The sequence below is a fragment of the Saccopteryx leptura genome, chromosome 13, assembly GCF_036850995.1.
Source record: "Saccopteryx leptura isolate mSacLep1 chromosome 13, mSacLep1_pri_phased_curated, whole genome shotgun sequence".
NCBI lineage: Eukaryota > Metazoa > Chordata > Mammalia > Chiroptera > Emballonuridae > Saccopteryx > Saccopteryx leptura.
In genome coordinates, this window is record NC_089515.1 from 32,351,455 (window position 1) to 32,376,465 (window position 25,011).

The 25,011-nt window shown below is 48.4% G+C and overlaps 1 protein-coding gene across 1 annotated transcript in view; it reads left to right on the plus strand.

Moving 5' to 3' along the window:
- PDLIM1 (PDZ and LIM domain 1) overlaps positions 1-25,011 on the plus strand; it is a 57,100-nt gene that overhangs the window by 13,559 nt on the left and 18,530 nt on the right. The window contains exons 2-4 of the mRNA XM_066355129.1: positions 11,756-11,907; positions 13,856-13,940; positions 19,357-19,556. Of these exons, the coding sequence (XP_066211226.1) occupies positions 11,756-11,907; positions 13,856-13,940; positions 19,357-19,556 (437 nt within the window). The remainder of the gene's footprint in view (positions 1-11,755; positions 11,908-13,855; positions 13,941-19,356; positions 19,557-25,011) is intronic.

Here is a 25,011-nt window from a genome sequence, read left to right on the forward strand (position 1 = left end):
TCACCCCTGAGTATTAATAGCTTCCTTTTGCACTGAGCATGAAGTGAAGCTGGATTAAGGCCCAAGTCCTCTACCAGTACCTGAACCCTACTTTATTACCGCATTTCCTTGAGAAAATGGTTATAAAGTAACCAAGAACATTTAAAAACATTCTTTTCTTGGGGTTTGTGGCCAACCTACATAAACTCATATAGTTTCTATGGCTGTAATGTGGCTTTAAAGTCTGTGCCATACCCTGGACCCACAAATAAATTGAGTAGAAGTCTAACAGAAGGGAGTTCAAATTCCACATCTAAATGTCATAGAGTGGGGCTGGGTCCTGCTTTGTCCTCCAGCTCAGAGTCTTAGATTTATGCCTGAATACTTTGACATAGCCATTACGTCAGCGGAAGTTGTCCCTAAAGGCTCAGGATATTGAGATTGAACTTGAATCCCAAGTTTCTTTATCCCTGTCTTGTGTGGTTATATAATAGTAAATTATAACTACCGGTATCTTCATCTATGCTATCTTATCTACTTATAAGAAGGATTTAAGGTGATTTACAGCACCAAATGGATATTTACAATATAAAACAAGGAAAAAGATCCATAAGAACACATATAATAAAATGTAACAAAAAATTGGAACATAGAAGAAGAAAGAGATGTGTCTGGACCTTTAAGTCAGATGGTTTCTGAAATTGCATGCTGCATTTAGCTGAGTTTCCTGGACAGGGCAAAAGAGGCATCGGGTTCAGTTATTTACACATCTGGAATGAAATTACTTCTATAATACTCTTGCAAAGGACTTCAAGGATGTTGACCAACTTTATAGAGACTGTATTTCTTTCTTTCTTTCTTTCTCTTTCTTTCTTTCTCTTTCTTTCTTTCTTTCTTTCTTTCTTTCTTTCTTTCTTTCTTTCTTTCTTTCTTTCTTTCTTTCTTTCTTTCTTTCTTTCTTTCTTTCTTTCTTTCTTTCTTTTTTTTTGTATTTTTCTGAAGCTGGAAACAGGGAGAGACAGTCAGACAGACTCCCGCATGCGCCCGACCGGGATCCACCCGGCACACCCACCAGAGGCGACGCTCTGCCCACCAGGGGGCGATGCTCTGCCCCTCCGGGGCGTCGCTCTGCCACGACCAGAGCCACTCTAGTGCCTGGGGCAGAGGCCAAGGAGCCATCCCCAGCGCCCGGGCCATCTTTGCTCCAATGGAGCCTTGGCTGCGGGAGGGGAAGAGAGAGACAGAGAGGAAGGAGGGGGGGCGGAGAAGCAAATGGGCGCTTCCCCTATGTGCCCTGGCCGGGAATCGAACCCGGGTCCCCCGCATGCCAGGCCGACGCTCTACCGCTAAGCCAACCGGCCAGGGCCTTAGGTCTAAATATTTTTGTGTTTACCCGATGACTTAATGTCATTCAGGGAGAGAACTTGGGGGTAAAGGATAATCAACATTCCCCTTGATGTTTCCAAATCTGAATTTTCTGGGAAACTTTAAAAAATTGTAGCCCTGGCCAGTTGGCTCAGCGGTAGAGTGTTGGCCCCGTGTGTGGAAGTCCTGGGTTTGATTCCTGATCAGGGCACACAGGAGAAGCACCCATCTGCATCTCCACCCCTTCCATTCCCCCTTCTCTCTTTTTCTCTCTTCTTTCTCTCCTGCAGCCATGGCTCAAATAGTTTGAGCAAGTTGGCCCTGGGCGCTGAGGATGGCTCCAGGACCTTGTCTCAGGTGCTAATAGTTTGGTTGCTGAGCAGTGGAGCAGCAGTCACAGATGGGCAGAGTATTGCCCTTTAGGGAGCTTGCTGTGTGGATCCTGGTTGGGGTGCATGCCGGAGTCTGTCTCTCTGCCTCCCTGCTTCCCCGCCTCTCAATAAAAATAAAAAAAAAGATTTCTGGGTCCCACTGTGTAGATCTTCTTCAGTAGATCTGAGGTGGGGTGTGGCGATCTATTTATATGTTTAAAACCCCCAGGAGATCTGATGACTAACTTGTTTGGGAACCATTGCCTCATCCTTGCAAATATCGAAGTTTTCCCTAGTTACTGGAGAGTTGGGTCAATTTCTGGCCTAAGGTTTAGATGCCAATTCCAACAGACAAGGTTAACAGTGTTCTGTGAACTTTCAGGAAATTGGCCTATAGAGTATTCCTGTCCACAGGTAAAAGTCGGAGAACCTTCTGAATAGAGAGGATTTCTCTCTGCAGGAGTAGGGAAGGCTCTGCGTCAGAACTGTGTCAACTATCTGACAAATACATGGTTAAAACCCCCATTTCTCAGCGGTAGAGCGTCGGCCTGGCGTGCGGGGGACCCGGGTTCGATTCCCGGCCAGGGCACATAGGAGAAGCGCCCATTTGCTTCTCCACCCCCACCCCCTCCTTCCTCTCTGTCTCTCTCTTCCCCTCCTGCAGCCAAGGCTCCATTGGAGCAAAGATGGCCCGGGCGCTGGGGATGGCTCCTTGGCCTCTGCCCCAGGCGCTAAAGTGGCTCTGGTCACAGGCAGAGCGACGCCCCGGAGGGGCAGAGCATCGCCCCCTGGTGGGCAGAGCGTCGGCCCTGGTGGGCGTGCCGGGTGGATCCCGGTCGGGCGCATGCGGGAGTCTGTCTGACTGTCTCTCTCTGTTTCCAGCTTCAGAAGAAAAGGAAAAAAAAAAAAAGAAAAAAAAGAAAAAAAAACAACAAAAAAACCCATTTCTGTCAAAAGGACAGCAGTACAATTTGTCATTCATACTGGAACATTGTTGAGAGTGACATGGGGGTCCTTTTGATAATTAAGATGGGATAGCAGGTTACTGTCCTATGCAAACCAGGGTCTCTTATAATCCTAGTCATAAAATGTTTCTGCATATAATTTGGCTTTACATAACTTTTTAACTAAGCCAAGTGGTTTGGTACAAACACATTTGCATGAAGGGATCAGAAGGCAACCTAAATGAGTTTGACTTGCAGGTGAGGTCGTAAGAAAATGAAATGAATTGCGTCAAGAATGATAAATGGCAACTGGTACCAGGCAGCTGTGTTGAGGGCAACAGAGCGTGGTAGGGACTGTGGCTAAATGAGGGAGCAGGCTCTGCAGCTGGTGCTGATTGCTGCCGTAGGGCAAAATAGGTCCAGAATTGCCGAAGTTCCTGATTTCTCACAAGAAGTTGAGAATATAGGGTTTTGTATGAAATTTATTAAATATGTAAATATTGGCCAGTCATTTAAGTTAAAAAAACAGATGGTAGGTTAGATTCATTTCATGGACCTCCAACTTTCAATCTTTTTTTTTTTTTTTTTTTTTTTACAGAGGCAGAGATAGACAGGGACAGACAGACAGGAACGGAGAGAGATGAGAAGCATCAATCATCAGTTTCTCGTTGCGCGTTGCGACTTTTTAGTTGTTCATTGATTGCTTTCTCACATGTGCCTTGACCGTGGGCCTTCAGCAGACCAAGTAACCCCCTGCTGGAGCCAGCGACCTTGGGTCCAAGCTGATGAGCCTGCGCTCAAGCTGGCGACCTCGGGGTCTCGAACCTGGGTCCTTCCGCATCCCAGTCTGATGCTCTATCCACTGCGCCACCACCTGGTCAGGCCAACTTTCATTCTTGAGCCTAGGGAGTTAAAGGAATCCCATCCAGCTGTCAGTTGAACATGTAATTTCAATGGAATTGCCTTCTAAAATAGGCCCCTGGGGAGAGCCAGCCTCCCAGTGGTTGCCTGGAGGCTGACTGGGGGACCCCTGAGTGGGTCTGTTTCCTTGAACTGCCATTCTGAGAGTATTGTCATTCGGTCACCTTAATTTCTTGTGACTCAGTGGTTTCTTGGCAATAACTGGGCAGTTGGGTCAGATACTAGATTCCTTTGTTAGTTTCCACATAAAGTGCATTCTTCTTAGAAGGAAAATAACAGGGCTCTACAGCCTGATCTCTTGATGTCTCCAACCTCATCCCCTTCCTCTCCCTTCAGTTCCTGTGTTTCATCCCCGCCAGTCTACATGCTGTTCCTATAACTGGTCATGTTCTTTCCCACCTGCTGGAGTGCCTTTGCACAGTGTTCAGCAACACCTCCTCTAGGGAGTCCTGATTCCACCCTTAAGTTCCCACTGCCTCCTTGCCTCTAGCATAGCACTCACCAGCTCTTGTACATGCCTGTCTTCCCTAGGAGACTGCAAGCCCCCTGATGAAAGGCACCATCCTTTTCCATCTTTATTTCAGTTCCTGTGTGGTTCCCGGAATCTCCAAACAATAGCTCACATGTTTAGAGATCCACAGTGTGCTCTGCCTGAATCATCTCATGTAGTCCTTGTGTTTTTTGTTTTTTGTTTTTTTTTTTGTATTTTTCTGAAGCTGGAAACGGGGAGAGACAGTCAGACAGACTCCCGCATGCGCCCGACCAGGATCCACCCGGCACGCCCACCAGGGGCGAAGCTCTGCCCACCAGGGGGCCATGCTCTGCCCCTCCGGGGCGTCGCTCTGCTGCGACCAGAGCCACTCTAGCGCATGAGGCAGAGGCCAAGGAGCAATCCCCAGCGCCTGGGCCATCTTTGCTTCAATGGAGCCTTGGCTACGGGAGGGGAAGAGAGAGACAGAGAAGGAGGGGGGGTGGAGAAGCAAATGGGCGCTTCTCCTATGTGCCCTGGCCGGGAATCGAACCTGGGTCCCCCGCACGCCAGGCCGATGCTCTACCGCTGAGCCAACCGGCCAGGGCATGTAGTCCTTGTTTTATAGGTGAGAAGGGTGAGGCACACACAGGTGATATATCCTACCCAAACACACTTGGCTTACAAGTGGCAAAGTAGGGCTTGAATCCTGCCCATCTGACTTCAGAAGCCACATCTTTTCTCCATCCCCATTGGTTTGAGAGAGAGAGGGAGGCTGGAAGGGAAGAAGAGAGAGAAGCATCAACTTGTCCCACTTAGTTCCATTTAGTGGTGCACTCATGGGTTGCTTCTCGTATGTGCCTTGACCGGGATTGAACCTGTGACCTCAGCGCATGATACGATGCTCTATACACTGGGCCACCGAGTCAGGGCCAGAAGCCACATCTTAATCACAAGCTACACTGTCTTTCAGAATGCACTATATTTCCCCATGTATAAGACACACCATTTTGGGGGAAAAATTGGGGTCTAAAAAGTGGGGTCTTAGTGGTTGTAGCATTTGAAATGCCATAGATGGAACTGAGAACGAGGCAATATATGAAGACAGTGATTCGTCACCAGACACAGATGAGGACAAGCTAATGGATGGGAGTTTTGACAGTGATGAGGAGTTGTATAAATTTTATGATGAATAAAACTTGAGTTCAATAACTTTATGTAATACATTTTTTTTTTCAAATTTCGGTCCCCAAAATAAAGGTGTGTCTTATACATGGGAAAATACAGTACTTAAGGAATGACTGTCTGATGAATGGATGAATGAAAGGAGGAAACAGAGGAGGGATAAAGTAGAAAGATGCCATTGCCATAGAGGAAGGCTACCTCTTGTCATGGCCGGTGGGTATGCATCCAATTCTATGTAATAGCAGTACTTGGTTATTTAGATGTAAGTTGAAAGTGGGAGAGCTATATTATACTTCTGTTCTGCACCACTTAGAATTGAAATTAAAGTCTTCAAAACCTATGTGCTCAGGAGTCTGGCAGCAATGCACAGGCTTGAACATTGCACTAGGAATTTGCAGTAAGGGAAAGGTATACAGGATAGCCCGTGAGCAGTGTCTGCCTGTCAGGGAAGGCGTGGCTGGAGTGAGGAAGACATGAGTGAATTCTGCAGAAGAGGGCACGTTGTTCATTAGTGGAAATTGCACCTAGACCCATTCTTAGGCAGCAAGAGCTGTGTAATTTGAGTTATGGTCTCTTAGGAAGAAAGCTGGAAAAGGGTGTTTGTTTTTTTTGTATTTTTTTGAAGTTGGAAACGGGGAGGCAGTCAGACTCCTGCATGCGCCCGACCCGGATCCACCCCGCACGCCCACCAGGGGACGATGCTCTGCCCATCTGGGGCGTTGCTCTGTTGCAACCAGAGCCATTCCAGAGGCAGAGGCCATGAAGCCATTCTCAGCGCCCGGGCCAACTTTGCTTCACTGGAGCCTTGGCTGCGGGAGGGGAAGAGAGAGACAGAGAGGAAGGAGAGGGGGAGGGGTGGAGAAGCAGATGGGCGCTTCTCCTGTGTGCCCTGGCCGGGAATTGAACCCAAGACTCCTGCACGCCAGGCTGTCGCTCTACCTCTGAGCCAACCAGCCAGGGCCTGGAAAAGGGTTTTTGAGGATATCCATTGAGCTAATGCATCGGTTTCTTTGGAGAGTATAGGATTTCTGTTTTAGAAATTGAAGCAGACTCGAGCATGAGCTGGTTCTGATGGAATTTTTTTTTTTTTTTTTTTTTACAGGGAGAGAGAGAGAGAGAGAGAGAGAGAGAGAGTCAGAGAGAGGGATAGATAGGGACAGACAGGAACGGAGAGAGATGAGAAGCATCAATCATCAGTTTCTTGATTGATTGCTTTCTCATATGTGCCTTGACCGTGGGCCTTTAGCAGACTGAGTGACCCCTTGCTTGAGCCAGCAACCTTGGGTCCAAGCTGGTGAGCTTTTTGCTCAAACCAGATGAGCCCGCGCTCAAGCTGGCGACCTCGGGGTCTCGAACCTGGGTCCTCCGCATCCCAGTCCGACGCTCTATCCACTGCGCCACCGCCTGGTCAGGCTGGTTCTGATGGAATTTGATGGTCAGGAGATAAATTAGAAAGGACAGTGTGGTATCCTGAGCGAAGTGGATGGACTCGGGAGCCCTCAGCTGCCACTCACCAGCTAATAACCTCAGGCTAACCCCCCCTTCATTTCCTCCTCTGTAGCGATGCAGTGATATTCCTACCTGATGGCATCACATGCGGATGCGGATGTGAACCCTTGCCAAATACTTAAATTGTGCTTGGTGCATAAAAAGCACTCACTAAGTGATGATTACAATGGATAGTTAGAACTGGAGGAAGGATCGGAGTCCACCAGTCAAGATGAGAACTAACTGATGATGGCCACGCAGGTCTCTCCTGAGGCCCTTGTCAGTTCATGCTCTGCTCCGTGTATTTCATACAGGGCCCCGCTCAGTACAGGGCAGGGAGGTGACTGTCCTGTGATGGGAGGCGCCCAGGCAGTGGCAGGAGTCTGTGACACTCCGGTACCTTTTGTAGAGGGCCACGACAGATGAGTCTCCTAAGTCTGGGGTTTTCCTGGGCCCTGGCTCTTGGGCTTGGAGCACCTGCTTGTGGCGCTGTGCTCGAGGGAATGGAACAAGGGGATCTGGTGTCGAGTTCAGGCCCAAGTCTTTAACTGTGTGAACTTGAATCAGTCCCAGCTTCTGGGAGTCAATTTCCTCATCTGTCAAGTTCTATGCTGGTGGTGAGGTCATCACTATTAAAATCTCAAATAGGAGACTGCGTGTGAAAGGGCTTAAATCTATAATTTGTTTAAATCCTTTTTTGAGAACAACACACAGCTCGTAAAAGTATGTGAATTTAATCTGTTTATGTTTGATTTCATCCAAGTTTCATCTAATGATGTCTTGTAACACCCTTAAGAGTTCCTTAGGCTTTCCATTAGTTTGGCTTTAAAAAAAAAATCAGACTGAAAGATAGGATGGCCAGGCCTTGCTGACTCAGGCACGGGGCTTTTGAGACTTGTTCTAGCTTGTCCGGACCTGCTGAGAGGTACTTAGGAGAAATGCCTCTCCCAAAGAGAGTTTGAACCAAAGGCTGGAAATCCCAGAACTCCTAGCAGTTGGGCATATAAAATTAAAAGAAACTTCTCTTTTCACCTTTTCAAACCGTTCCCCCTACTCCCCACCCTTTTAGTTTTGTGAGTGAATGGTCGCATTCCAGGACAGCAGTGTGGAGGGAAATGATAATTTTATCCCCCCCCCCCTTTATCTGAGAGAGAGAGAGAGGCAGGGGGAGAGAGACAGGAACATTAGTTGCTCCTGTATGTGCCCTGACCGGGGATCGAACAGGCAACCTCCATGCTTTAGGTTTAGGACGATGTTTTAGAGCTATCCAGCCAGGGCTTAACTTTTATTGATTTTTAGAGAGACAGAGAGAGGAAGGGAGACAGAGGGGAGGGCAAAGGGAAGCATTTGTAGTTCCACTCAGTCGTGTATTTTTTGGTTGCTTCTAATGTGTGCCCTGACCGGGGATCGAACCCTCAACCTTATTGTTTCGGGACAAAGCTCTTTTTTCTTTTCTTTTCTTTTCTTTTTTTTTGTATTTTTCTGAAGCTGGAAACGGGGAGAGACAGTCAGACAGACTCCCGCATGCGCCCGACCGGGATCCACCCAGCACGCCCACCAGGGGGTGATGCTCTGCCCCTCCGGGGCATCGCTCTGCCGCGACCAGAGCCACTCTAGCGCCTGGGGCAGAGGCCAAGGAGCCATCCCCAGCGCCCGGGCCATCTTTGCTCCAATGGAGCCTTGGCTGTGGGAGCGGAAGAGAGAGACAGAGAGGAAGGAGGGGAGGGGTGGAGAAGCAAATGGGCGCCTCTCCTATGTGCCCTGGCCGGGAATCAAACCCTGGTCCCCCGCACGCCAGGCCAACGCTCTACCGCTGAGCCAACCGGCCAGGGCCGGGACAAAGCTCTTAACTGACTGAGCTAACCAGCCAGGGCTGTGATCCCTTTTAAAGGATAAAAGTAAGTAGCACGATTGCATATTTAATGACACTAGATATGTTAGATTCAGTCATTCACTGGACAATACTTGCTGAGCACTCGGGATACCATAGCACCAAAGGCAGACAGAATCTGCCCTTACTCACCTTCCTGTTTAGTTGGTCCTCCGACATTAAATGAACCCGCAGAACAAACAGATGTACAGACTCAATGTGCTAAGTGCCACAATGAAGAAGAACAGACTCTCTTAGGATGATGGGGGGGGGGGGGATGTAACCTAGGTAGGAGGTCAGGGAAAGCCTCTCTGAGACCTGAGGAGGAGACGAAGTTAACTGGCAGAGGTGACAGCAGGTGCTAAGCCCCTGCAGTGGGACAGAACCAGGAAGACCCCTGAGCTAGGGCTCAGTGAGGGAGTAGCATGATGAGGGTGAGGAGGGAGGCGTAGTTGTTTTCATTTTTAAAAAATTTTAAAGATTTTATTTATTGATTTTAGAGAGACAAGAGAGAGAGAAAGAGAGAGAGAGAGATGAGAGAGAGAAAGAGGGGGAGGAGAAGGAAGCATCAACTCATAGTAGTTGCTTCTCGTATGTGTCTTAACCAGGCAAGCCCCGGGTTTCGAACTAGTGACCCCAGCATTCCAGGTTGATGCATTATCCACCAGGTGACCACAGGTCAGGCAGAGGGATGCATCATCGTTTGGGACCTGATGGTGATTTGGGGTTTTGTCCTTGGGACTCTTTTTAAAAAGCACTGTTAGATGTAGTCACGACAAATGAGTTTGATCAGGCTGCTCTCTCTGGAGGCAGAGTTTGCCAATCCAGAAGCATTGCTAAGCCCACAGAAAGTGATGCTGAGGGCCGTTTTTAAACAAGGGGTCTGTATTGTTCTTAAGAAGAAGCAACGAATACATGAGGTCACGTCAGATTTGTCTTCTCGTCAGAGCAGTTTCTTCTCACTGCAAGCACTGGGTTCTGGCTGGTTCCGCCATCTTGACTGAAGGAGGAAGCCCGTGCCTGTATAAATGTCTTCCCAGTGGCTGGATGAGAAGAGGTCTAGCGTTGGATCAGGGCTTTTGTTTTTTCTAAAGGCTAGCTCTCTGGTAGATGGACGATGGGAAAGCCAGAAAGGAAAGTGAGGAGGTCAGGGTCTCCGCATTGGTTTCCACATCCTGCTATATTCCAAGAGAGTTTTGCCTGTGATAAAGTCATAATAGCATGTCTTAAGCCAGAAGGGCCTCAAGGATCAAGTCATCACCCTTTCTTTTATGGGGTCAGGGTGCTGATGAGGAGATGGACCGTGACAGCACACCAGCCACCTCAGAAGGGTCAGCATTTTCAGTTTGATGAAATTGGAAACAGTGGCTACTCAAAATGTCTTTAGATATTGAGGCTGACGGCTTAAGCCTTGCATCTTGCTTTGGGGCCTCTTACCTTCTGTTCAGCCTGGCAGAGGCACACGTGTTCACAAGGGCTTCCTGGTTGGCTCCCAGGTGTCAAGGGCCCTCTCCAAGGGGAGACCGGGACACTGTGGACTCGGGGAGTCTGGGTGTGTTACCGCCACTCAGCTTCTGGGGACTTGGAATTCCTGCTAAGGAAAGTTTTCCATGTTAAAGTCATGGACTGACGCTGGCCTGGCAGCAATATATTCAGCATACCTTGGTTTAGAAAAATACCTAATAACCAAAAATTACTCTTGAGGTTTAGTACTGCTTCAAAATGAGTCTGTATTTTATTCATCACGGCAGCATCTGTCTTGACTCGCAGAACAGTTGTACATCTGTGTGTGAGGCATGATGTTTATTCAGTTCATGTGTAATAGTCAGGGGGTAGATGGACTTTGATGACCCATTGCAGTCATTGACTCACTCCCCCAAGCACTGGGGAGCCCATAAATTTGGAATCATTGGCTCCAAGTCAGAAGCATTGACCTACAGCAGGGGTCCCCAAACTACGGCCCCGTGGGCCACATGCGGCCCCCTGAGGCCATTTATCTGGCCCCCGCTGCACTTCTGGAAGGGGCACCTCTTTCATTGGTGGTCAGTGAGAGGAGCACATTGACCATCTCATTAGCCAAAAGCAGGTCCATTGTTCCCATTGAAATACTGGTCAGTTTGTTGATTTAAATTTACTTGTTCTTTATTTTAAATATTGTATTTGTTCCTGTCTTTTTTTTTTTTTTTACTTTAAAATAAGATATGTGCAGTATGCATAGGGATTTGTTCATAGTTTTTTTTATAGTCCAGTCCTCCAACGGTCTGAGGGACAGTGAACTGGCCCCCTGTGTAAAAAGTTTGGGGACCCCTGACCTACAGTAAACCAGCCAATATAGGGGATGATCCTAATCGTAGTCAACTTCTCAGGTGGGAGGAAATGAACCAGTGGAAACCCATACTACCAGATTAAAAAATATTCTTTATTGCCTTTTTAAATTATAAAAGTAATTCAAGCTCATTGTAAACACCAAAAGCATCACAGAAATGCATAACTGAACAGTTTGGTGTGCAGTGTTCCAATTTGTTTTGTGTGTAAGAAATATATTTTTAAGATTTTTATAGACAGATGTTACTGTACACAGTGTTCTCTGAGTGTGTGTGTGTTTAATGGGTCATTTATTTTAAGGAAGCAATAAGGTTCAGTGGGAAGAACATTGGGTCTGGCTTCAGGGTTTGAGGCCTCGCTCTGTAATATACTATTTGGATGACTAGTAGTACAAGGTGGGGCAAAAGTAGGTTTATAGTTGTTCATATGGAAAATAATACAATAGTTGATAAATAGTAATATAAGAATAAACTCTGTTTTGCATACTCACAGCTGTAAACCTACTTTTGCCCCACCCTGTACAGTAGGGTGATCTATTAGGGTGATCTCAGTTTTAAGTCATTGATCTTACTAAGCCTCAGTTTCCAGGTCTCTAAAACGGGAACTGATATTTGTCCTCCTTTCTCACAGTGTTGCTGTGAGGATCCTATGAGATGTTATATGGAAAAGGACTCCTTGTAAACCAGAATGTATTCCATAAATATAAAGGGTTGTTACGCTTGACATGTATGATTTTAGTCTCTTTCCCTTTTGCATGCTTTGATCCACATTTGTGCGACAACTCAGTGTTTGCCTTGGAGACAAGAAGTAACTAGCCTGTTCTTTCCCTTTTTTCCAGGTCACTCCCGGAAGCAAGGCTGCTATAGCTAATTTATGTATTGGAGATGTAATCACGGCCATTGATGGGGAAAATACCAGCAATATGACACACTTGGAAGCTCAGAACAAAATCAAGGGCTGCATAGACAACATGACTCTCACGGTAGCCAGGTAAGGCTCGTGGAAACGCCCATTCGTTTCTGACCCATTGGAAGCTGCTTGCAGGCAAGGACTGCCTCGCCCGTCCCGGAATCCCTTACACCCCCAGCTCAGAGGCATGCGTACTATAGGCAGGACAGAAGGTCTGTGGAATTGGAATTTCAGGTGCTTATTTCCTCTCAAATTGTCATAGTGCTTCTTACATTTTGGGCATCTTTCGGCATTTCTACTTGGTCCAATACAACTAGCCAACATTTTGAGGAAGTAAGATCAGTTTACTATTGTCAGGTAGAATTAACTGAAAACTTCTTCCTGGCAAGAGAGAACCTACCCAGGATGTTGCTCCTGCCACACCACGCTGAGCAGTGGGTGCTGTGCCAGGAGATGACAATGACAGAGAAAGAGGACAGCACACCAGACAAAGCGCTGAGTGTAAGTCCAGGTACGCAACCAGAGAGGAGAGCTGACTGTTCTCAACAGGCTGGTGCGTGGAGGGGGGGCGCACACTGGGAGTTGTAATTGGGATAGAATTCCTATCCTTTCTTTGAGTCTTGAAAGGAGCCCTGCAAGGGCATCATTTCAGAAGTGATTTGGTTCAACCTTTCTGTCTGCGTTTTTCCTGTTGGACCAAGTTCACATTCTTCATTCTGCTCTCTTGTTATGTTAACCTGCTCTTGAATGTCTCATTAACCTTAGCTCCCACAACTGTTCGTCACCAACCCTTTGCTCAGGCTCTCATCTGTGAAACAGGTTTTTGGCTTTCTTCTACTTGGCCCCGCAGGACTAGCAGGAGGACCGAGTCGGGGGTGGGATGTCAAAAATTTTACACACTGCAGTGCCTTCTCCTCATGGGAGGTATTCATTTTATGACTACCCCTCATTCTTGTCTCCATTTCTATCTCAGATCCAAATCTCCTTCAAGTCTTAGTTCAAGATGTTCATATATTTATTCATTCATAGAATAGTTGATTTTTGATTCATTTACCAACAAATTAGGTTTTTTTTTATATATATCTGTCACTGTGCGGGGCACTCTGCCAATACAAAGATAAATGCAAGTATTCTCTCCGCATAAGAGAGAAAAATGAAAACTGAGATTAGACCAAGATTGTGGCTGTGTGACTGGTACAAAGAAATCCTTTGCAAACTCAAAAAAGGACACCATTTTTATTGGGTCCAGACAAACTTCATGAATAGTTGGGTCATCTGGCTGGATCAAGAACACTGGGGAGATAGAGGAGAGGCTCATTCTGTCCTGAGCAGAGGTGGGCAGCATGAGGCGTGCTCAGGGAGCAAGGACGAGGCTGGTGTGGCTGGGAGTCAGCGACACAGAGTATAGTGAGGGAGGACGAGGCTCAAGAAGTCCCAGCAGCTTGGGAAGTCCCTCAAAGCAGAGCGTGAGCAGCCATTGAATAGGACGTCATCAGATTGGTGCTTTCGAAAGATCACCCTGGTGGCAAAATAGACAGGAAGGCGGCCCTGGCCAGTTGGCTCAGTGGTAGAGCAACGGCCTGGCGTGCAGAAGTCCCGGGTTCGATTCCCGGCCAGGGCACACAGGAGAAGCGCCCATCTGCTTCTCCACCCCTCCCCCTCTCCTTCCTCTCTGTTTCTCTCTAACCCTCCTGCAGCGAGGCTCCATTGGAGCAAAGATGGCCCGGGCGCTGGGGATGGCTCCTTGGCCTCTGCCCCAGGCACTAGAGTGGCTCTGGTCTCAACAGAGCGACGCCCCGGAGGGGGCAGAGCATCGCCCCCTGGTGGGCAGAGCATCGCCCCTGGTGGACATGCTGGGTGGATCCCGGCCGGGCGCATGTGGGAGTCTGTCTGACTGTCTCTCCCCATTTCCAGCTTCAGAAAAATACAAAAAAAAAAAAAAAAAAAAATAGACGGGAAGGCAAGAGGGGGCATTTTCCTATTCTGTTTTTAGTTTATAATATACTACAGCTCTGTTCGTCTCTTGCAGATCTGAACATAAAGTCTGGTCTCCTCTCGTGACAGAGGAAGGGAAGCGTCATCCGTATAAGATGAATTTAGCCTCTGAACCACAAGTAAGTACTTGTACGCCACTCCTGTCACTACCCAGCGGCTTTTCAGCTTCTGACACAGCTCAGCACACTCCCGCTCTTTCCTGCCTTGGAGGCCTAGAGATAAGCCTGCAGGGAGAGCCCTCCACTGTCCGCTCTGGGTCCTGGCTCTTGTTCAGCTCTTCCCGTAAGGGAACTGCAGGAGGAAAGGGCTGGAAAACCCCAAGGCACTGACACCATGGCCTGGGCTGGAAGCCGGGGGTGGGAAGGCCGTTCGGGAAGCGGGTGGAAGCCTTCCTGTGCAGAATGGGGTGGCGGGGCCCTGAGAAAGGAGGGAGCTGACTCAGCTCATTGTGGACTTCAGTTACAAATGAATTCTGCCAGGGATGAAAACCAGTTTGAGTCTCGGGGCCTAGAAGTTAGAGGTGCTAAGGGGAAATAGAACAGGAAAGTCAACTCTGCCTCTGCTCCTGGTGTCCACTGTCTGATTTCCATGATTGTTAGGGTGGGAATCTCTAATTTTTGTTACAGTGAGACTTCTCGTGAGACCTGAAAGTTACTAAAATGAACTAACTGGTCATTTATATTGGAAAATGTGGTAGGGAGTCAGTGCATAATTGAATTTCCTGGGGGAGTCGACGGTCCAGGATCCCGTATTTGTAAACAAATCTCTCAGTACTTAAGAGTATAGGTGATTTTATTTTTTTCTTCCTTAATTGCATCTTCTAAATAATCTACCTTGAGGGGGCATTCTTTTTTAAAGAAAGGAAAATACTCAAAGAAGAAAGTTTAGAACATCTCGGTAAAAGCTTACACATTTGACATATAACTTTTCCGAAAGTATGTGTCTTTTGGATAAATTAATGAATTATTAATGGTAAGTTAATAACTAAATGGCTTTTTAAAACTTCTTTTTGATTACTTTTTTTGTTATCTATTTAATCCTTTTTTTTTTTAAATTTTTTTTTATTCATTTTTGAGAGGAGAGGGAGAGACAGAGAGAGAGAGAGAGAGAGAGAGAGAGAGAAGGGGGGAGGAGCTGGAAGCATCAACTCCCATATGTGCCTTGACCAGGCAAGCCCAGGGTTTCAAACCGGCAACCTCAGCATTTCCAGGTCTATGCTTTATCCACTGCGCCACCACAGGTCAGGCCTATCTATTTAATCCTAATTGAAGATTTGAACTTTGAAGTTTTTTTTCTAAATTCGGGACATTTGTTTTTGTGGTGAATTGAGATGTAATCAAAAGATAACATTGTCTGACCAGGCGGTGTCACAGTGGATAGAGCATGGGCCTGGACACTGAGGACCCAGGTTTGAAACCCCGAAGTCACCAGCTTGAGTGCAGGCTCACCAGCTAGAGCGTGGGATCATAGACATGACTTCGTGGTTGCTGGCTTAAGCCCAAGGTCGCTGGTTTGAAGCCCAAGGTCACTGGGTTGAGTAAGGGGGTCACTGGCTTGGCTGGAGCCCCCCAGTCAAGGCACATGTGAGAAAGCAATCAGTGAACAACTGAGGTGCCACAACTTATGAGTTGATGCTTTTTTTCTCTCTCCCTTCCTGTCTGTCCCTCTCTCACTCTCTCTCTTTCTCTCTCTCTAAAAAAAAGATAACATAGCTAGCTGTCTTGTACACATCAAACAAAAATGTGTATGAAGGGAACTCACTGGGGGCAATGTGAGTAGATTGAGTGGCTGTGAGTGATACTGTCTCAGACAGCTTTCATGAAAATGTCAGAAATCTAGTCACCCAAATTTTTTTCCATTAATATAATAAAAATCATAAGAATCCTGGTGGCGCAGTGGATAAAGCGTCAACCTGGAAATGCTGAGGTTGCTGGTTCAAAACCCTGGGCTTGCCTGGTCAAGGCACATATGGGAGTTGATGCTTCCTGCTCCTCCCCCCTTCCCTTTCTCTCTCTCTCTCCCCTCTCTATAATGAATAAATAAAAAATCTTAAAAAAAAAAAATCATAAGAATCCTAAGAGTCACATTAGGGATCACTTTACATAATACATTTCAAAACGGATATGAACCTATTATTCTGTACAACTCCTGTTAGGAAAGTTCATAAAATGGGGTCAGTCTATAAAACTGGGAGTTGTACACACTACACACTGATTTAAAACATGCCTCAGTTAATTCCAGCTTCCCAGGGAGTTCCTGCCACTTCATTAAATTTACTGTAAATGTTACGTTTTAACGTGCTAAATTCTCATACATTTTCTAATACATAAAGAATGATTTTGTCTTAATTTGGTCTATCTAAAAGTCCTAGTTTTCATTTAAGATAATACTTAAATTTCAGTTATACTTTTGTATGTATGTATGTATTCTTAAATTTTCACCTTAAACATATAATCTGATTACCTGTATTAATAGTTTGAAGGTAGTTCTCATCAGACTTTAAAAAGTTCTCAAATAGTTTAACATCTAACTTGAGTATATTTTTCTTTTGATTCCAGTAATTCTTGGTTCATGTGAAGAATTTCCCACCTCTCATTTTTTTCAGTCTTCACTTCTAGTCATTCTGAAATAGAGGAGTGAGGAGGAGCAGAGTTCATCTATAATTAAAAATTATGTTAGCTCATGTCATGCCAGCCAACACCCCGGGCTTATCTGAGGTCAGAGCAGTTACACACCTAGTTTATATTTCCTCATTATTGAGTTTCCTAGACAACTGATAAAATACAAAGCCCAAACAATTACATCATCCCTTCCAAAAGGCAGGCCCTGAATTAACCGCCTCTTTTCTGGAAAGACCGGTATTCACGTGGGGTTACCGATATTCCTTTTATGTACAAAACAGATACGTTCTTGGAAGAGTCTCTGTAAAGTGAAAACCAAGAATTTTCAACCTGCACCTTCTACCCGCTTCCATTCGAATGGAATGTATTTCTGTGGAGGGGAGAAGGGGGTGGACCCTGGCTGAATGTTCTCTGTGTGCCACGCACTGTGGTTGGCACACAAATATTTCACACCAGGTCCTTATGAAAGGGGTTTTATTCGCTTCATTTTAAAGATGAGAAATGGGCTGAAAGAGAGGGATAATGGCAAAGCTGAACATGAAGCGACGGGGGTGGGGAGCAGGGGGCGGTGAGGGTGGGTGGAGGTGGGGGTGGGGGGAGAACTGAGCCAAGAAGGAAACGAAAGGCTGCTCCCTGGTGCCCAGCGTCCTGTGCAGCTCCCAGGAGTTGCTGCGAAGGAGGAGAGAGGAGGAAGGGGTTGCACTGCTGGCTACAGCTGTGCGTCTGCCCACGGTGCTGCAGTGTGCCTGCTGACGTGGCCGCAGTCCCAGGCCACCCGTCTGCTGATCTGCTGCCGTTAGTGACTGCGTATTATTCTTTGGATTAGTTGTGCCATAAAATCTACTTAATAATCATCCCTTGATTACTGCTAAAGTTATTAACTAATTATACTTACTCCCCTCCCCCCCTTTTTCTGAAGCATCTGTGTGTTCTTAGCTTTGATTCAATGTGGACAAAGTCAACTCACTGTCACCTGTACAGCAAAACCTCACTGGTTCCGACTTGTTGCAGAGGCTGCCCATCTGAATAATGAAAAAAGAATATTTTTCACGTTGCCTTTTATTTTAAATCAGTAGTACATGGTGAATTAAGGTGTTATGTTACATCATCACGTTTTCTAAGAAAGCATGAAAGACTTGAAGGTTTAGCCAAAAGAAAGAGGAGAAATAAAGGAGAGCAGTAGAGGACAAGAGAGCCACTGGGGGCCAGTTGTTCAGTTGTTCTAGGCTTGGGCGTTAAGAAAGGGGCCAGGGTTCAGGAGGACTCTAGGGAGCCCAGAAAATAACGGCGCAGGCTCAGTGTAGCAGGCTTCACAGAACCATGTGTTACAGCCTGGGAGCCAGGGTTGACCCAGACCTGGGTAGAGAGCACTTTGCTCATTGAGTCATTGGAAAAGCCGTGATATATTTTTAAAAGACATGTTAGTTTAAAAAGTTTTGGCCGTCTGTAACAAAAGCTCTGAGGTGTTGTAGCTGTGGCAGTTATCCACAACGCCTGGCAAGCCAGCATGGGAGTGGGGGGTGCTTTCTTCATCTGACGGAAGGAGGGGAGTGAAAGTCCTACTCCTGCGGCTCCGAGGCACCGCCCTGGGACAGGCCCTCCCCTGGATTAGCCTTGTTCTTCCCCCACAAGAGCGCCCAATCCCGAGTCCCTGTTAGCCCCCTTCTGTGGGAGCACTGAGGCCATCTCTGCTAGTCAGGAGCCGCTTCACCCCGTGTCACCACCGCCCTCCTGTCAGTCTGACTGCTCCCTTCCGGGGACTCCATCTCCACCTGTTACCGTCTCTTGCTTTGCACTGCCTGTGAGGTGACAGCCCATTGTTCTCTTCCTGGCACTTCAGTCCCTTGGGAATGTGGCCTGAAAGGATGTTTCAGCCCCAGGGCATCAAGGGGGGTCCAGCCCAGGGCTTGCCAGCAGGTCAGCTTCCCTGGGCCTCAGGGAAGAACCAGAATTCAGAGCTGCCTGTGAATCTGCACAGGAGGCCAGCTCGTGAGATCGCCCTGTTGTCCGAATCTACTGAGTATGTCAAAGGCCGGCAGCTAAAGCTTGGCCTTGAGCAGGGGTCCCCAAACTACGGCCCGCGGGCCACATGCGGCCCCCTGAGGCCATTTATCTGGCCCCCACCGCACTTCCAGAAGGGGCACCTCTTTCATTAGTGGTCAGTGAGAGGAGCATAGTTCCCATTGAAATACTGGTCAGTTTGTTGATTTAAATTTACTTGTTCTTTATTTTAAATATTGTATTTGTTCCCGTTTTGTTTTTTTACTTTAAAATAAGATATGTGCAGTGTGCATAGGGATTTGTTCATAGTTTTTTTTTTATAGTTCGGCCCTCCAACAGTCTGAGGGACAGTGAACTGGCCCCCTGTGTAAAAAGTTTGGGGATCCCTGGCCTTGAGTCAGGGCCATTGAGGTTGTTGGAACACTCCCTCCCTGCACTGCCCATCAAAGGGGGATTTGGGCCCTGGCCAGTTGGCTCAGCGGTAGAGCGTCGGCCTGGCGTGCGGGGGACCCGGGTTCGATTCCCGGCCAGGGCACATAGGAGAAGCGCCCATTTGCTTCTCCACCCCCCCTCTCCTTCCTCTCTGTCTCTCTCTTTCCCTCCCGCAGCCAAGGCTCCATTGGAGCAAAGATGGCCCGGGCGCTGGGGATGGCTCCTTGGCCTCCGCCCCAGGCGCTAGAGTGGCTCTGGTCGTGGCAGAGTGATGCCCCGGAGGGGCAGAGCATCGCCTCCTGGTGGGCAGAGCATCGCCCCTGGTGGGCGTGCCGGGTGGATCCCGGTCGGGCGCATGCGGGAGTCTGTCTGACTGTCTCTCCCCGTTTCCAGCTTCAAAAAAATGCAAAAAAAAAAAAAGGGGGGGGGGATTTGTCGGACGCCCTTCCCCCTTGATTTCTCCTCTGATCTCTGCCTGCAGGAGGTCCTGCACATAGGGAGCGCCCACAACCGTAGTGCCATGCCCTTCACTGCCTCGCCTGCCTCCAGCTCCGCCCCCAGGGTCATCACAAACCAGTACAACAACCCCTCAGGCCTCTACTCCTCTGAAAACATCTCCAACTTCAACAGCACCCTGGAGTCAAAGACAGCAGCCACTGGACCGCAGACCAACGGCAGAAGGTAGGTAGGCTCATGCATTCTCCAGCAGAGAACCAAGCTGTGCAAGCACGTGGGAGAAGGTTGAGCCACTGGCCCCGGGGAGAAAAATGTCTACTTATCAGCACAGTTTTTTCTGCGTTCATTTTCCGCATCTCTAAAAAGGAGGCAATACCTTCTGCCTTGTAGGGTTGTTATAAAATTAAGAAGTATCCTCTAAAATGCCCAGTATCCCATCTGGCACAAAGTAATCAATTATCCGCCAAGACCCATGTTATTATTGTCTTGATATCTCTGGTCCTTGTCCTCCTCTAAGTGACCACATTCTGCCCTTCACCGGCCCGCTGCTTCCTGAGAAAGTGTTCGGTATTTACAATTTGGGGTTTTGCGGTGTGTACCCTCCAGTATGAGCAAGGGAGGAGTTCTTCGTGATGTAGTTTTTAGTTTGCCTGTTCCCCGAGTGGCCAGTAGAAATAATAGAAAGAAGTCTGTGAGGATATAAATGTGTGTCCGTAGGAATAGGTTCTGATCCAGGGACGGGGTAGAGGCATGTTTGCCCAGGGTAGGGGGGAGGCTGCAGGTGGGTGGTAGGGAAGGTCTAAGGAGCATTTTGCTCTGCCTCCCTCCTGTCACTAACCATTAGGCCACAGCTGCCCCTAAGTCTTTATTCAGCGGAGGGGCCCTGTGTTTGCTCCATCCCAAACTCTCTGAAGATGGATGCAAACACTGGGAATACCAGGGATTGTGGCAAAGAATGGGGTTTGAGAATGGGACCACTGTTCTGTGGGTATAAAGGGGATGGACTACATCATCAGTTGCCATGTCAAGTCCCCAACGGTGGCAGAGATAATAAGGACACGAGGGCAGAGCCCTGAGTGCAGATAGGGGAGCAGAGTGGCTCGTGGCCGCTGGCCAGTGCACACCCCATTCAGAGGGGGAACTACTCTTTCGCTTCAGCCAGACACCATATGCTAGGAGACCCATTTCTGCTGACTAATTGCATTGAAACAGAAGTCCAAATGGCTTTGTTTATTTGAAATTTCCTGATTTTTTTTTTCCATTTTTCCAAAGCTGGAAACAGGGAGAGACAGTCAGACAGACTCCCGCATGCGCCCGACCGGGATCCACCCGGCACGCCCACCATGGGGCGATGCTCTGCCCACCAAGGGGCGATGCTCTGCCCATCCTGGGCATCGCCATGTTGTGACCAGAGCCACTCTAGTGCCTGAGGCAAAGGCCACAGAGCCATCCCCAGCGCCCGGGCCATTTTTGCTCCAATGGAGCCTTGGCTGCGGGAGGGGAAGAGAGAGACAGAGAGGAAAGCGCGGCAGAGGGGTGGAGAAGCAAGTGGGTGCTTCTCCTGTGTGCCCTGGCCGGGAATCGAACCCGGGTCCTCCGCACGCCAGGCCGACGCTCTACCGCTGAGCCAACTGGCCAGGGCCGAAATTTCCTGATTTTTAATGTTGGTGACAGATTTGGTGGTGACAATTCTGTGTGGTCCAAACGTGTCTGATCCCTGAGGATCGAGTGGAATCCATGGTTCTTGTGCTAGCTCTGAAGCCCATTTTGCTGTTCAGTTTTTCCCCAGTTGACCTTTAATAAGAATCTGCCAGCCCTGGCCAGTTGCTCAATGGATAGAGTGCCAGCCCAGTGTGCTGACATCCCAGGTTCGATATCCGGTCAGGGCACACATGAGAAGCAACCATCTGCTTCTCTTTCCCTCCCTCTCCTCACTCTCTCTCTTTTCTCCTATCGCAACCAGTGGCTTGGTTGGTCTGAGCATCTGTCCCAGATGGGGGGTTGCTGGGTGCATGCAGGAGTCTGTCTCCCTAGCTCCCCTCCTCTCACTTAAAAAAAAAAGAAATCAAAAAGGAATCTGACCAGGAGGTGATTAAACTGTAAATTCATTGCCTCAAATGCAGAGTAGGAGAAGTTAAGGCAGGAGAGGTTCCAAATGACTGAAGTGCTTGGAAAGGGCTGCTTGTGGGGACCTCTTGGGGTCCCCCTGGCTGTATTGTCCCTATAATCCCCCTGCCCTGAAAGAGCTGGATATGAATGGGCAGCCACTGCATGCGGGTCTCCATGCCCAGCCCTGAAAGGCACTGTGATCTCCTTTAAGTTTTAGAGTCTAGGAGGCGAGACTGCTCTGTGAGTTCGTCGGCTTTGATAAGTTGTTAACCCTTTGAGTAGTGAGTTTTTTTCGTGCTTGCTGACCCCCGGGAAGTGAGTTTTTTTTTTTTTTTTCAAAAAATGAAATTAGTTCCAGTTCCAGTTTTATTAACTTAAAATTATGTTTGTTTAATAACCAATTTATGGAAACAAGAAGAACATACATTTGCCTTTTTTTTCATTGTTGCCTTACACATTTTTAAAATAAAAATTTGTGTTACGATATTATTCTGGATGGTCAGGAGGCACGAGGACGTACATGAATGTTCCTACTACTCAAAGGGTTAATGAATTTATTGTAGTAACCAAGTCAAACTGGCTACGAATGCTTCTTGCCCCAAATTCTGATTCCTGCCGTGCCTTGCCGGTGAGAGACGATGATCTCCTTCAAGGTGACTGTGGGAACATTTGGGGTACTTGACACAGAGCACATGCTGGACCCCCAAGCCTTCCGTGGCCACACGGAAGGAAAGCTCTCTCCAGCAGCTGCTGGGGGTGGGCTGAGCGGTGGAAACGTCTGGGCCACGATCCCTGTTCTTTGCTGCTTTGGTCCTGGGGGGAGGCTGAGAATGTGACCCCTTGTTACTGTCCCCAAGCGGAATGTTCCATGCCCTGGAACTAATAACCCAGGAAATGACACATCCTTAATTGAAAGAGCTGCTATGCATTGGGAGAAATATGTGCCTGGGAGGTATTTTTAGGATGGCCTTGGCCATTAGTCCTTCATTAATGTCTTCTTTCTTCTCCCATGCTCCCCGTCTGCTCCTTCCCCTCGGTCGGAAACAGACCTGACACTGGACACTGTGTACCCTTTCCTCTAGCCCTTGTCCCCTCCGGTTGCAGAGGTTTTTGGCTGCTGTGGCCTCTGAGTCTGTCAAAAATCTCTGCAGATTTTCTTAGCAGAGGGAGCCCAGGTTCTGCTCCATCCCAAACTCTTTGAGCATGAACCCAGAAAAAAGGAGAATCCCAGGAAGCCCATGGCCAAGAAACTGCCTGAACAAGCCGTCCTGCCTGTGTGGGGGTCTCTGCGTACTGGACTGTTGCTAGCGAGGCCCCTGTGCACTGTCAGCAGATGACGATTCTCCCGCGCAGCCAGCAGCCGCTGGGAAACCTTGCTTTCTCCCTCTGCAGAAGTCCCAGCGCTCGCTCACCCCCGCTGTTTAGTCTGTGAAATCTGCTGACGTTCCAGAATTGGCTCACTTCATACTTTGCATCTGAGGTCATCGCTGATTCCCTGGGGCTCATTCTGAGTTTCTTTGTCCCATGCACTTCAAAACAGCCTGGTGTGCGTGTGTGTGTGTGTGTCTCTCTCTCTCTCTCTCTCTCTCTCTCTCTTAGGACTTTCCAGGGCCATGGCCCCATCAGACAAGAACACAGACAGCATTGTCATTTTCTTCTTAAAAGATTTTTATTTATTGATTTTATGAAGAGAGAAGAGAGCGAGGTGGAGCGAGAAGTATCAACTCATAAGTTGCTTCACTTTAGTTGTTCATTGCTTGCTTGTCATACGTGCCTTGACCGGGCCAGCCCAGGGTTTTGAACCGGTGACCTCAGTGTTCCAGATCAATGCTTCATCCACTGTTCCACCACAGGTCAGGCTGTCATTTTCTTTTTTTTTCTTTCTTTTTTTTTTGTATTTTTCTGAAGCTGGAAACGGGGAGAGACAGTCAGACAGACTCCCGCATGCGCCCGACCAGGATACACCTGGCACGCCCACCAGGGGGCGATGCTCTGCCCCTCCAGGGCATCACTGTCGTTACCAGGAGCCATCCCCAGCGCCCGGGCCATCTTTGCTCCAATGGAGCCTTGGCTGCGGGAGGGGAAGAGAGAGACAGAGAGGAAGAAGAGGGGGAGGGGTGGAGAAGCAGATGGGCGCTTCTCCTGTGTGCCCTGGCCGGGAATCGAACCCGGGACCTCTGCACGCCAGGCCGACGCTCTACTACTGAGCCAACCGGCCAGGGCCTGTCATTTTCTAATTTAACTGCGAAGGCAGGTGAGAGGGTGTTATCTGCCCTCTGTCCCCCCAGCACTTACACTGTGGAGCGGAAGGCCTGGGCCTCAGGCTCAGTTCAGTTTCATAAAGTCACTTATTGAGTGCCGCCTGTGTGTCTGGTGGGTACAGGAAATGCTGCTCTGTTCAGCATTAAGCTTTCACCTGCCCTCTAACCTCTTTCAACTGAGTTTAGGGGTCCTTGGGTCATTTTCTGATGATTCGGGCTCTAGAATTCATTATTTGATGATGCTTGATACTTTCCTAAGGGTACAGGCTTTGTAGATAGCAGGACCTGAGGTCGAATTTTAACCCTGCCTCATACTAGCCCTGTGATCTTGAGCAAACCAGGAAACTGCTCTGAGACTCTGTCTTATCATGAAGTGCAGATAATACTAACCACTTCCCTGCCAGTTCCTGAGGGAACGAGGTGAGACGTGCAGAGAGCGCTCAGCGTGGTGCCCGGCCCCTGGGAGCTGCTTGGTAAGGGGCAGCTCTCAGGACTGCGCTGCCCACCGGGACCTCCACACCTGTCACTTCTGAGTACTAGGGGCTTCCCCCAGAAAGGCGGAAGCGCGTAGACGGATGTCATGGAGAAGCCTTTGCTGGGACTTGACTGGAAGCGACTTCTTTCCCAGCATTGTCGCTTAGGCTCAGCCCCCCCCCCCCCCCCCCCGGTGGAGTTAGTCACCTTCCTGGTGTAGCAGTGGAGTCTGAGTAGAATAATCAGCCGTGCTCCCATAACCCACACAGTCATCCCAAGATACCAGCTGCAGAGTGTGTCTGCGGGCAGTGCCCCCCCCCCCCCATATCCTGGTGAGGCAGGTTCCTAAGCAGGTGCAGGGGAAGTAACGAGGTACGTTGTTCTATTCAAACGCTAGGAAGGATTAAGTTAAGCCTGACGCATTCGGAGCCGGATCAGAAGAAAACCTCTGTTATGAAGGGGGTGTTTGCGCCGCCAGCTAAACTTGCCCACAGCCCACAGAGAACTGGCTCGGGAGTCTGGGTGTTCCTCCTTCTCTGCCCGGTGCCCATAATTACCCCTCTGGTTTCTTATTACAGGCTCGACATCTAGGCCTTTGAAAACTAAAACTTCGGGTGCGTTCTGGCCAGGCTCCCCTTCTAAACATGATTATGTGGGATCCCCCCAGAACTGCATTTTTCGTGAGCATTGGGTAATCAGGTTGGGGCATCTGAGACAGGAGAGGTTTCTCTGAGTCAGCGAACCGCCTTTACCCGCACCTACACGAAAATCAGGTACTGAAATGTCCTTTGCATCGTTTCCAGGTAGCATGCTTCAACACCATTTGGGGAAAGGGT